The 14,408-nt window shown below is 40.3% G+C and overlaps 1 protein-coding gene across 1 annotated transcript; it reads left to right on the forward strand.

Annotated features, from left to right (window-relative positions):
* The first annotated feature begins 10,083 nt into the window (after positions 1 to 10,083).
* On the forward strand, positions 10,084 to 11,142 carry LOC136066164 (uncharacterized). Its single transcript, XM_065770037.1, has 2 exons — positions 10,084 to 10,347; positions 10,474 to 11,142. Exons 1-2 carry the CDS (start codon positions 10,084 to 10,086, stop codon positions 11,140 to 11,142), a joined length of 933 nt encoding a protein of 310 aa, XP_065626109.1.
* The last annotated feature ends 3,266 nt before the right edge of the window (positions 11,143 to 14,408 follow it).

Consider the following 14,408-nt stretch of genomic DNA (forward strand, 5'->3'; position numbering starts at 1 on the left):
TCACTAAAGGGTCAGTAAGCTGCGTTTTTTTATAAAACGCAGCTTCAAGTAATTCGACTGGACTTGTAGCCACGTTTTTCGAAAAGCTATAGCCGCGTTTTTTAGAAAACGCAGCTATAGGTTGGCTATAGCCGCGTTTTTGATAAACGCGGCTCAAAGTCTAGCCTAGAGCCATGTTTTTCATAAACGCGGCTTAAAACCCAACCTGTACCCGCGTTTTACAGAAACGCGGCTAAAAAGCGCGGCTTAAAACCGCGTTTTTTGTAGTGTGTATTGATTTTTACAGTTTGTTTCAGGTTATTAAATTTTGATTAATGTGAAAGGGTGCATCCAATTTTTTTTTTTTTTAACAAGAAAATACTTATTTCAACGGTTGGGTGCCTGTGGATAAAAGTAATAAGCATACTTTAATCTACATTTATGTGTATATATTTCGACGGTTATTAAGCGTTGATAAAAGTGTAATACTTTTTTCAACGGTTGCATAGGCCATAGAAAAATGTTTCGACACGGTTTTTAATAACGGTTCTCTACGGTCATTCCAACCATTGAAAATATTTTTTTCGATGGTTTTAGTTACTTTTTTCGACGATTTCAACCGTTGAAAATAACCAAGTTTCTTATAGTGATCTATAAAACAAAAGGGTAGTCACAATGATGGTATGAGACAGCTAATCCACTTTGCAAATTAAGAGAGAGATGGGGACAGATTTGGAGGAAGGGAAACAGAAAAATTGGGAAACCATTTCAAGGCTAAGGAAGCCTTATTTGGCAGCCTTGGGCCAGGGGTGGCCTAATAAATTTGGAGGCTTAAGGCGATATATTTAAATTGATGTTATCATTTAAATAATATTTAACTAGTATTTAATGTCATAATTTTTTATAACAAAATCTATTCCTTTTATTTTGTAATATACTTTTTTTTTTTGGGAAAAATGTTAAAGATATAACAAATTTTACTAAAAAAAAAAATTAAACGATGTAGAAAAGGAATGGAATTAGTGATACTTCAACAAGATAATAAACAAGTATTTAAATGAATGATGTTAGGGATATTATAAATTTTACAACATGAGACTTACAAAAATGTATCATTAATTACAAAAAATAATTCAAAAATGCATTTAATAAGTTATTGACATTATCATATTAATTGTTATATCAATTTGTAAAATTTTCAAGTAAAATTAATAATATTTCTAGCATTTTCCTATATAAATTATTTCTTGCGATTAGTGACACATATTTGTAAGAGAAAATACTAGAGATACAAATTCTTTTACAAAAACGTTTACAAATTGATGATGTGAAGAATGATTATAGATAAATAAAAAAGTGATGTTATCGGTGAATTCAAATGAAAACCAGTAAGAAGTTGGCTACAACGACAGTTTGTAAAAATGTTGTAATATAGTTTGTAAAACTATACCATTACTCTATTTGTAAGACCCACGTATTTAAAGTTATATTATCTCTAACATTACTCAATATTTTGGGACTTCTTAAAAGTAGAGGAAAATTATAAAACGAATTTTTTTTCCTATATCTACGATTTTTTCTTTTTTTTAAATATATCAATTTTTGCCCCAAAATTTGGGGCCCTTCTCTAATAAGGGGCCTAAGTGGTGGCCTAAGTGGCCTAGACCTAGGGCCGGCCCTGCCTTGGGCGGACAGTGGGACGTCATGAAAAGCATCTTCGAAGAATATCGCGCCCAACTCTGTTCTCCGATGACAGTAGAAGAGGACACTGCGTTTTATATTGCAGCATACAGCGAAAAAGAGGAACTGCTTCAACGTTTCATTGATCTCGTAGAATCACCCTCTAATTTATTCAATGCCTTAAACAAAAAGAACAAACATGGTAATAATACTTTTCACGAGGTGGCCATCACTGACAGAGTTAAAACAGCAGAATTCTTGGTTAAGAAACTCCAAAAGGTTTATAGACCAGACGAAGGCAAACTACAAAAGCTTCTCATGGATGAAAACAATCTGGGTGAAACCCCGATATATAGGGCTGTTGCCCTCGGTCAGACAAATATGGCCAAATAATTGGCGACTAAAGATGGGGATTTAAGTTCTCACTTTCGAAGAAGAAAAGAAGATATGTCGATTCTCCATATTGCTGTCATAGGCCAACACTGTGGTCTCTCTGATCTCTCTTACTGTCTTACTTGCAAATTGTTGAACATTTAAATAACAAACTTTAGTACACATAATTTTTCTACGTATATAAATAGAATGCTTTAACATGCTCTCTCTTTCAAATGCAGACGCCGCTATATGGCTACTGAGAAAGGACAAGGAACTGGCAAAAAAGAAGGAACAAAATGGCCTGGCATGTCTTCACCTGCTAGCGAAAATGCCACATGTTTTCAGTAGTTATTCGGAATTTTCACACATGGGCAAACTGAAGAAATTCCTCTATTATTGTATGTCTATGGTTCTATATGTTGTAACGTCGTTCCATTTACTTTGAGAGCCCGAAGCATTCTTAATATTATGGTTTAGAACTAACATAATAACATAATTAATTTAATCATATATATGTTCTTAGTACAGGCCTTCCTAGTCAGTTCGAGGATGATGACGTTTCTGATGATGGTAATGAAGCTCAAATACCGTCAAGTGATCAAATAAACACTTTCTTTGTATTCCTTCATTTGTATGCTATTATGCTTCAAACCAAGTATTCTATTCAGAGTGCGGCGATTTTAATTAAAAGATACAGAGCTATGTGGAGGACCATAGCTAAAGGTGCGACCTTAATTATTTTACTTTGTGGGTATATATACAGTTCACCGGGCACATGTTCTGCATAGACTTTAATTTGCTTCATAAGTCCTTTTTTATTTTTTAAGCTTTAGAATAAAAATCTTTTGCCTCAATCCCGCATCGAATGAAACACAAAAAATAAGATAGAAAATATTTATTCGCACATACTTATTGTAAGGGCACATTTTGCTCTCCAAAGCTCAAGTAAAATGGACAAATGCCCAAAGAGCCCAAAACAATGAATTTGTAGAGAGTTGGCTAGAAACTTAACTCTAATGAGTTGGACAACAATAACGGTAGGCTAAATGTTGCTTGAAAGTATAAATAAACAGTTGTGTGCAAAGAAAATCCTCCTTAACAAAGTCCGAGGAAGGTTGTTTTTATATATTTCTCTTGGACTTAAACAAAATTGCAGTTCTTGAGTATACAATGATTTTTCTACCGATTATCTGATAAATAACTGTCTTTGTTTTAACCCTATTTGTGCAAAACATACGATTTTCGATTCTAATATGTCGAGCTATACAGATCCTATTCATTCTAATTTGTGTCATTTGAAAGTTTTTGACTTTATTAGGTCCAACAAACTAGGTGTTGGCAACCGACGACAAAAAGATTAAGTCTTGTTGAAGTTTTAATGTAAATTAATAAGTCCTAGACAAATGCTCAAGATTATCTGACGAAAACCAAGAATCTATCAAATTGACAGCTGGCTTAACACCTTCCTTGACCAATTGAGAATTTATTGGAATCGAGTGATTGCAAAATTTATTGGACTAAATCTACAAGGCTCGATCGATCGAAAATTAGACTCGATCGATCGAACCACGTGCAGATTTATTTTTCTGCAGAATTCCAATTCAGCCCAAACTCTACTTAAACGTATTGGGTTTCAAGTAAAACACTCCTAGTATATAAAAGAAACCCTAAGGACATTTTTATAAGTTTTTTAGAGAGATTAGAGTGCATCGTGTGTGTCTTTTGTAAATCTAGGGTTTTGTACCTAAAAGCTCTCTAAGTCGTTGATATGCTGTGTGTGTGAATCTCTTGTGAAATCTAGAAGCATTTACCTTCATACATACTTAGGGTTATCAAGATTCATGTTAAGAGCTTGGTGATCGCTTCAGTTGCTGCATAAAGAGCTTAAAGAAAACACAAGTGAGAGTACTTGTGATTGCTGTGAATCCAAGAAAGAAGTAGTGTATGGACTCAGAGCTATCACATGGTCGTGGTAGTAAATTTCCTACTCGAAGTAGCAATATGATGTTAGTGGTCTAAGTCGCTATTGTGTAAACTTAAATTCTTTCATAATAGATCTATTTTACTTTGAGAATAGCTAGGTTAAATCATCCCCAAGTTTTTTACCGGTTTGGTTTTCCTAGGTTATCATATCGTTGTGTTATTTATTTTTCGCACTGTTCAATAATATGATTTATATGTGTTATCCTAAATTTGCATAATTTACCTAAGTTAATCACTTGGCTAAATAACTAGGTTAATCTGGTTATGTTTAAAGAGTCTAAAAACGTACAGATATATTGCCTAGAAGATTGTTTATATTAAATAATCTTGAGGTTTTTTTACTATGAAACCACAATTTCACAAATTTTCCTAGGTCACCATATTGTTTTCTTCTATTGTTTCCACTGATTTATTGCTTTATTGTTTTATTGGTGATATATTTAATCAGTGACAATTAACCTGGAAATCAATCTGAATTCATAATTGGTTAATTTATTTGAAGTTGATTATTTCTGCTATAAAATCAGCCAAGGGGGTCTAAAAAACCTAACGGACTTGTTGATCTGTTTTGCCTTATTTGTAGATTTTTGAAACGACAAAGATGACTGATCCCCATGAAGGGCCTTCCTCACGATGCTCCAATCCAAGCAATTTATTTTTCTGGATTAGTTAAGCAAAATAGGCTCCATTCTTCATTATGTAATTAGCCTTCAAGCGGAAGAGTACATAATTATTAATTAATACTTAATACAAAACAATGAGACATGACTTCATCCACACTAGTGCTGTAACTGAAGAAAAGTTATGTACCTTTCGTACAAAGATTCATAACAGTCTTCTATTACAAAAATCGTAAAAGAAACGCAAGTGCAAAAGAGCATCAAATTTAGTATTTATACGATATGTTTGCGAACTTTACTGTTTAACTGCACAATAATAACGAAAAAGTAGATACCCTTCCACTCTCTTAGAAGCACATGATGATATGATAGCCATCTATAAAACCAAAGTGCAGTCATAAAGATGATATGTGACAAAACTAATCCACGCTGCAAATCAAGAGAGATGGCGAGAGATTTGGAGAGAGGAAAATTAGAGGAAGAGAGAGAGAGCAACTCTTTCCAATGGCTAAGGGAGCCCTATCTGGCAGTCTTGAACGGAGAATAGAACACAATGAAAGACTACTTCAAAAATAATCCCAAGGACCTCTTTTTGCGTTTGTCAATCGACGATGACACTGCGTTTCATATTGCAGCATACAGCGAAGGAAAGGAACTGCTTCAAGATTTGGTTCAGTTACTATATACCAGCCTCCTCTAATTTGTTCGAAGCCTTAAAGAAGAAGAACAAACATGGTAGTAATACTTTTCACGAGGTGGCCACGACTAACGAAGTTGAAACAGCACGATTCTTGGTTACGAAACTCCAGGAGGTTTATAGACAAGACGAAGACAAACTAGAAGAGCTTCTCACGGCTAAAACCACTCGGGGTGAAACGCCGATATATAGGGCCGTTGCCCACGGTCAGCCAAAAATGGCCAAATATTTGGCTACTAAAGTTCGGGATTTAAGTTGTCACTTTGAAAGAGAAGACCAGATGTCCATTCTCCATATTGCTGTCATAGGCCAACACTTTGGTCTCTCTGATCTCTCTTATTGTCTTACTTTCAAAATGTTGAAAGAAGAAACTTTAGTACACATAATTTTGATACATATATAAATAGCATGCTTTAACATGCTCTATATTTCAAATGCAGACACCGCTCTATGGGTACTGAGAAAGGGAAAGGTCCCTGCAAAAGAAGGGGAATTTGAAAATAAAGAGGAAGCAAGTGGCCTGACATGTCTTCACCTGCTAGCGAAAATGCCACATGTTTTCAGAAGTTATCCCGAATCATCCCGCATGGGCGAACTGAAGAAATTCCTCTATTATTGTATGTCTCTGCGGCTATATATCATGTTCTTTCTCAACAAAAATATTTCTGTTTGACTCAACTTACTTTGAGCCCGAAACATTCTTGATATTATGGATTAGAACAAACATAATAACATAATAAATTTAATTATATGTTCTTTGTACAGGCCTTCCTAGTGAGTTCGAGGATGATGCTTGTGATGATGGTGATGAAGCTCAAATGCCATCAAGTAAACAACTTTTTTCACTATGTACACTAATAATTGTTCCTGATATTCACTCTTCTTGCAATTCCTAGGCTTTAGCTTTTCTTCGTATACACTGACTTTCTAATTATAGCATTCCCTCGAAAAACTTATTTTTGTGCTCATATTCTTCGTTCGTATCCTATCATGCTTCTAACAAAGTATATTGTTCAATACTGCAGCGACTTTCAAAAAAGAAATTTTCAGTAAATACAGGGCTACGTGGAAGTGCCTGGCTAAAGGTGGGATATAATTTTACTTGGGTATATATCCGTTTCTTGGGGCACATTTTTACACGCACTTTTCATTTCACTTCATAAATCCATTTTTATTTGAAGTAATAATATCTATTTCACACCCTCACTTACACATAAAGTATACATACTCGCCATCTTTGCACAAAAATCATGACTTAAAGTCATGATTTTCAATTTTAATTAAAAAAACTAAGTGTATGTATTATTAGTGCAAGTGAGGGTGTGCGAGGGAAATTCAAAATAAAAATCTTCTGTTTCACATAAAGTAAAATACACACATACAACAACAACAAAATAGAGAAAATGTTTATTTGTACCTACACCAATAACCCATAAAGATTTCTCTGCAATGGGGTTAAAACTTTTTTCTCAAATATAAAATTAGATCTTAAGAGAGTCAGTAATATTTGACACGATCCATAAATATGATCCGCATATTTTCTTGGTCAAAATTTTACTATAAATGGACTTGGGTCAAAGCAAGTCAATCCTCCCAAACATGATTAATTAATGAATAGGTAATTTCCTATTTGAGTTGCTTTACCCGCAATCAACATGAAATGACATGATTCATTATTCATGTCAAGATGAGCTGACCTATTTTAACATGAACTTATTTAAATCATAAATAAATATTGTTTTTATCCAACATAAATTTAAATTTTAAATATAGAACTGAATACTTAAAAGAATTTAAATAAATTCTTATTAAAACTCTAAAGTCTTTTGTTAGGTTTTAAAAGTTTTAAACAAATGGCAAACCATGAGTACAAACTTCTATAGATGTAGATTCCTAAGTCTATAGGTATAATTAGACAATGCTTAAAGTGTTGCAAGTCAAAATACAAGAATAAGAAAGTTGCAGGTTCAAGAAATTTGAAACATACTAGGTTCGACCGATTGAGTCTATGGTTCAACCGATCGAGATGCGTTTCTGCAGAATTTAATTAAAGTCCAACAGCTCATTAAGTCAATTAAGTGATTAGGATTTTAGATCTAATTCTCCTGGTATTTAAAGGAAACTCTAAGGCACGTTTTAAAGGTGTTTTTTAGAGAGAGAAGAGTGCTTCTTGTACCTCCTATTGTAGATATAAGGTTTCTGTACCAAAATCTCTCTCAAATCTTTTACCAGTGTTATTCTTTGAAAAAACTCAAGATCTGGTATTGCAGAAGTTGCTGCCATCACTAGTTATCAAAGGTGCTAGAAATTTAAACCTTCAAGAGTGGTCTTGGAGTCACAAACTGAAGTGTTTATGTGCAATAGATTAATAATAGAAGAGTTTATGGATTCAGAGCTATGTAGGGTCACGTGAGTAAGTACTACAAAAGGTAGCAATAGATATAGGATTAAGTCTATTGTAAAAATTTCCATTTTATTAGTGAATTATTGCCTTGTGGATTGTTTAGGTTAAATCTTCCTCAGGTTTTTTATCTTGAAATTAGACAGTTTCATTGGTTTTCCTGAGTTATCATATCGCTTCTGTTCTTTACTTTTCCGCTATTTGTAATATGATTGGTGTTTGATTAACCGAGATCTGGTTAATTGAATTAAGTAATAACTTGACTTTAAATTAGGTTAAACAATCTGTATTTTCAGGGGTCTAATTAACTAACATCTCTAACTTTTTTATCCAAAACAATGAAAAATCTCTAATTTAATTCTATCTTTCTTAATATGTTTATAATTAAATTTGAGTGAAACTTCATTATGTTTGAAAAAAAAAAAAAAAACCTTTTACTTCGCATTCTACTAGTTCTTTAATAGTTTAATTGATGTTATTAAGAAATAGAATTGGCGTAGAACATTAATACTTTAACACGACCCGCCAATACGATATGAAGACGAAACATTAACCTAAAAGAATGGTCCCATCAATTATGTAGGAGAAAAAGTATTATTTCTATAAAAGAATGGTCCTAGTATTCTAAATATACAAGGGATGTTCATTATACAAAGATGTGATACACTGTAGTCACTTATGTGATGTTCAATTTAAAACTACAAATAGAGAAAGGGTTAAAATTTACAAGTTATCTAGTTATATTATGATATTTATAAGGAAGCGACGCCTCGTTCCAAAACAAGGGCCATTGACAGAATGACACTTGGCACAGCTCATTAATGTGTTAGCTCCTGATCCAGCAATGTACGGACAAAAGTTCACGGACGTAGGTGTCATGGAGACATGACCGAGTTTTAAATCCGTCAACCCATGGGTCCGTTCTCTTATGCTTGACGGACCCATCAGGTGAGGGGGCAACTGAAGGGGAGAAAATGCATGCTAGGATGCCTATTGTGATTATACGGGCCGGATGTAGTCCGCAGACGTCAGGATGGACGAGCCCGTCATTTGCACGGGCAATTAAGCGGACGGATCTCATGTGGACAGACCTGCTATGGACGGACCGAATGGAGGTGGGCTGGTTAGCCATGGGCCTGTTAAACCCCTTTAGTGGGAATATTTTGGCCCATTCTCATGAGGCTCTAAACAGAATCCTTGCGTTACTTGGATTCTGGAAATCTCGTATATTTGGTAAAGATCTTCCCTATAAGGAGAAGATCTGTCCATCACGTTTGGGATTCTATAAGAAGAGTCCTATAAGGAAAAGACTTCCGCGCCAAGGAAGAGATGTTAACCCTCTACTACTATAAAAACCCCAATACCCTCGCAAACCAAGGTACGCATTATTTTACCCACTCTAGCACTCTAGAGTTGTGAGAATACTTTCTGACTTGACCTTTGGAGGGTATTTGGCCGGCACCACACCGGCGCCCTTTGATAGGTTTTCTCCTTTGTCTTGTATAGGTTAACATACGAGCGTGAAGGCATTGTGTGACTCATTGGTGAAATTCTCAGCTTCATCAGTTGGCGCCGTCTGTGGGGATCGTAAGAAGAAAGCAGTCAGACGTTGCTTCATCCCTGAGACAGAAGGGTTGCATGGTGCTCACTCGCTCGATAGCAACAACCAACGACATCCAAAGAGAGGAACTACCCACGACCGCACTCGAAAGACAGGTTCGGACCCTCATTGCGGCCGTGGAGCGTCTCACCAGACAAAATCATGCCCTAGAAGAACAGCTGCGTCAAAGAAACACAGCACCCCACAACCAGAGGGAGGCTCAGGAAGGTACCAGCGCCATGCAGAGAGAACGAGAAGGACCTGAAGGGAGCAACGCCCCAAGCAGGCCAGGACAACAGAACACGAGCCTCCCATCCCTCACAGATGCGACTCCGCCTATGTTCGCGAAGATGCAGGCGATGAAAGAACAGATGGAAGTCATGATGAACGCCCTAAAGGGACGAGTGTCCAGCGACCTGGATAACCTAGTGAACCGGACTGACTCTCCATTCACCGGCCCTGTCAATTCCTTCCCCCTACCACACAAGTTCCGGATGCCACAAATAGAGAGCTATGATGGGGTCAAGGATCCCCTAGACCACCTGGAGACATTCAAGACCTTGATGCATCTACAAGGGGTACCGGACGAAATCATGTGTAGTGCCTTCCCGACCACACTGAAGGGTCCCACGAGGATTTGGTTCAGTCGGCTGACGCCGAACTCCATCAGCACTTTCAAAGAATTAAGCCCTCAGTTCACCTCGCACTTTATAGGGGACACAGGTACAAGAAGTCCACGGCATGCTTAATGAGCATCAGGCAGCGAGAAGACGAGACACTGAAATCCTACATAACCCGCTTCAATAAGGAAGCACTCTCGATTGACGAAGCCGATGACAAAATACTGGTGGCGGCTTTCACGAACGGGCTGCGAAAGGCCAAGTTTTTGTTTTCACTATACAAAAACGACCCCAAAACCATGTCAGAAGTACTCTACAGGGCCAACAAGTACATGAATGCGGAAGACGCGTTACTTGCACGGGAGGAAAGGCCCAGGAAAAGGGAACGCCAGGTGGACGTGCGTTAGGATCAAGGGCAGAAAAGACCAAGAATAGGAGACAGAAGGGACGAAAGGCGCCCTAAGCCCCCGGGCGGAAGGTTCACAAGTTTCACCCCTCTGAACGCCCCGATTGACCAGGTTTTGATGCAAATCAAAGACGAGGAGACTCTAACATTCTCGGGAAAACTAAAAAGCGACCCAAGCAAACGGCCGCGAGACAAATATTGTCGTTTCCACCGAGATCATGGCCACGACACAGCCGATTGTTACGACCTAAAGCAGCAGATTGAAGCCCTCATTAGACAAGGGAAGTTGCAGAAGTTCGTCAATAAGGAGAGAGTGGATCATAATCGCGAAGAGCCGGCCCACCGACGGGGTAACGAGCGTCCTAGACCCCCCATCGGAGACATCAGGATGATAGTGGGAGGGACCACGTCTACCAGCTCTTCCAAAAAAGCTCGAAAAACGTACCTCAGATCGGTCCTGAACGTCCACCTAACAGGCTCAAGGCCTAATACCACACGGGTGGAGAGCCCTATCATTGGATTCACCGAAGAAGACGCAAGGAGACTCCATCATCCACATGACGATGCGCTGGTCGTCAGCATACGTGTGGGGGACTACAACGTCCACCGAGTACTAAACGACAACGGCAGCTCAGCGGACATTCTACACTATCCAGCCTTCCAGCAAATGGGGATAGACAGAGCGCGATTGATGCCGGCAAGCGCTCCACTCGTCGGTTTCGGGGGGACCAGGGTATTCCCAATAGGCTCCATCACACTCCCTGTGACGGTGGGCGATTAGCCTCTTTTGCTATAAGGTGATGCCATTTGGACTCAAGAACGCTGGGGCAACGTACCAAAGGTTAATGGACAAAATGTTCGCACACCAAATAGGGAGGAATGTACAGGTCTACATCGACGATATGCTGGTCAAGAGCCCATTAGAAAAAGATCACCTGAGCGACCTCTAGGAGACGTTCGATACCTTACGGTCATACAACATGAAACTGAATCTGGCCAAGTGCGTATTCGGGGTAACAGCAGGAAAATTCTTGGGTTTTATGGTGTCCCAAAGAGGGATAGAGGTCAATCCAGAGAAAATACAGGCCATCATGGAGCTTGAATCGCCAAGGACAGCAAAGGACGTATAGAGCTTGAACTGCAAAGTTGCCGCTGTGAATAGGTTCGTCTCAAAAGTAACGGACAGGTGTCTACCGTTCTTCCGCATCCTAAAGAAATCATTCGAGTGGACGGAGGAGTGCCAGAAGGCATTTGAAGATCTGAAGAAATACCTTGCCTCGCCACCCTTGCTCAGCCCGTCCAAACCAGGAGAAGACCTCTACTTATACCTAGCAGCTTCGCAGGTGGCAATAAGCGCGGCCCTAGTAAGGGAAGAGGAAGGGACTCAGCGACCCGTCTATTTCATAAGCAGGGGTTCCGGGGGGCTGAAGAAAGGTACCCCCACATGGAAAAGCTCGCCTTCGCACTAATAACCGCAGCCCGAAAACTGAAACCATACTTCCAAGCCCACAGCATCATCGTCCTAACAAATCAACCCCTAAAAAGGGTAATGAGCAGCCCCGAAGCAGCCGGACGAATGGCCCTATGGGCGATAGAGCTGAGCGAGTTTGACATACATTACCGACCGCGAACCGCAATAAAAGGCCAAGCAGTGGCTGACTTCATCGCCGAATACACGCAAATGGAGCAGCAAGAGCCACAAGCCCTCAGACAATGGAACATCCACACGGATGGATCATCAAACAGGCAAGCTGGAGGTGCCGGGGTAGTAATTCAAACCCCTGATGGAGATAAAATCGAGTGCATGATCCGATTGGACTTCCCGACAACCAATAATGAGGCTGAATATGAGGCATTGTTGGCAGGATTAGACCTGGCGAAAGCAGCAGGCGCCGAGGCCATGGTTGTACGTTGCGATTCGCAGGTAATAGTCAGTCAGATTAGTGGCGCCTATGAGTGCAGGGTGGAAAAGATGAAGAAATACTTGGAAGAAGTCAGAAGACGGATCGACTCCCTCCAAGTCACATTCATCCAAATCCCAAGGGAGGAGAACGAATGTGCTGACCGGCTCGTGAAAGCCGCCTCCGCAGAGGTCATGACGGCCCCTAACCGGGTGATGTCGTTCATCCAGAATTCCTCAATCATTAACAGTAGGGCTGAAGTGCAGGAAGTAAACCCAGAATGCGATTGGACTATGCCACTAACGGCCTACCTGAAGGAGGGCACGCTCCCAGACAACAAAGACGCAGCAAGAAAATTGAAAGTCCGGGCCTCGCGGTTCATAATAATCAATGACGTCTTATACAAAAGGGGATTCTCAAGACCATACCTGAGGTGTTTGGGCCACGAGGAAGCAGACTACGTAATGAGAGAGGTCCATGAAGGTATCTGTTGAAACCATTCGAAGGCACGGTCTTTAGTACACAAACTGATCCGGGCAGGATACTATTGGCCTATAATGCAGAAGGACGCACAAGCCTACGTCAAGACTTGCAACAAATGTCAAAGGTTCGGTAACCTAATTAGGCAACCAACCGAAGAACTGACACCCATGACGGCCCCTTGGCCGTTCGCCCAATGGGGGTTAGACATCATGGGCCCTCTCTCGACGACCGCGCGACAGCTGAAATTTTTTGTGGTAGGGATCGACTACTTCACTAAGTGGGTTGAGGCGGAAGCTCTTGTAACTATCACGGAGAAAAACATTAGAAGTTTCGTATGGAGAAATATCATATGCAGATTCGGGATACCAAGGGTACTCATCTCCGACAACGGAAAACAGTTTGATAACAAGGCATTCCGAGACTTCTGCTCGGAGTTAGGCATCAGAAATCACTACTCATCACCCGCACATCCGCAGGCGAATGGGCAAGTTGAAGTCACGAACCGGTCCCTGCTCAAAATCATCAAGACCCGGCTCAAGGGGGCAAAAGGCATCTGGCCAGATGAGTTACCAAGTATCTTGTGGGCATATCGCACAACAGCAAGAACCCCCACGGGAGAAACACCATTTAGGCTGGCATACGGGAGCGAGGCTGTCATTCCAGCGGAGATAGGGCTTACAACTTATCGAGTGGAGAGCTACAATGAAGACAAGAACGAAGGGGCTTTGCAGCTACAGCTAGACCTAGTCGACGAAGTCCGGGCTACAGCTGAACAAAGGATGGCCCGATACCAAAACCTCATGGCAAAATACTACAACTCTAAAGTCAGACACCAAGACTTCCAGATCGAGGACCTTGTGCTACGGAAGGTAATGGGAGCGGCTAAAGATCCTTCACAAGAAAAACTTGGCCCAAACTGGGAAGAACCTTACAGGATCTCATCTTGGCAGAGGAAGGGGACCTACCATCTCGAAACCATGGACGGGCAGAAATTGCAACACCCGTGGAACACAGAGCACCTACGGAGATACTACCAATAAAGACGACATAAAAGGGCATCAACCCCCCCCCCCCCCCCCCCCCCCCCCCCCCGGGTCCGCTACCAAATCCCAGACCACATCCCACTCCGTCTACCCTATAAGTCAAAAAAATGTTATTATGAAGGAGTTGACGGAGTAGGCGTGTACGAACAGGTGCTTAAAGCTGGCCTGAGATTTCCGTTAGTTTGTTACACCGCGAACTCTTAAACTACTTAGGTATATCCGTAGCCAGGTGTCCCCTAACGCCTGGAGAGTTTCATCGCATGGAGGTTCTGTCGGAGCATGTCGGACGGTGGGAGAAGGCTTCAATAAAAGATTCCTCATTGCTACCGTCCGGACGAGATAGACAAATCGAGGGGCATGTATAGCTTCTTCCCTAGGAGCCCCGTCCTGAAAGTAATTTAGAAACCCGGACTAAATAGAGACTGGAAGAGTCGTTACTTTTTCATAGAAGGAGATATGGATGTGTATCCAGGGGAGACAACTCATCCCGTCGAACAGTTTGGGGCATTTTAAACCCATCGGTATGGCCCGTCATAAATACTCCGTGCAGCTTAATAATCTTATAATGTTTCTAACGTCCTCCTCTCTAATGCAGTTCGACGGCGTCCCCAAATTAACTA

Source organism: Quercus suber, unplaced genomic scaffold, assembly GCF_002906115.3.
Source record: "Quercus suber isolate HL8 unplaced genomic scaffold, Cork oak 2.0 scaffold_167, whole genome shotgun sequence".
NCBI lineage: Eukaryota > Viridiplantae > Streptophyta > Magnoliopsida > Fagales > Fagaceae > Quercus > Quercus suber.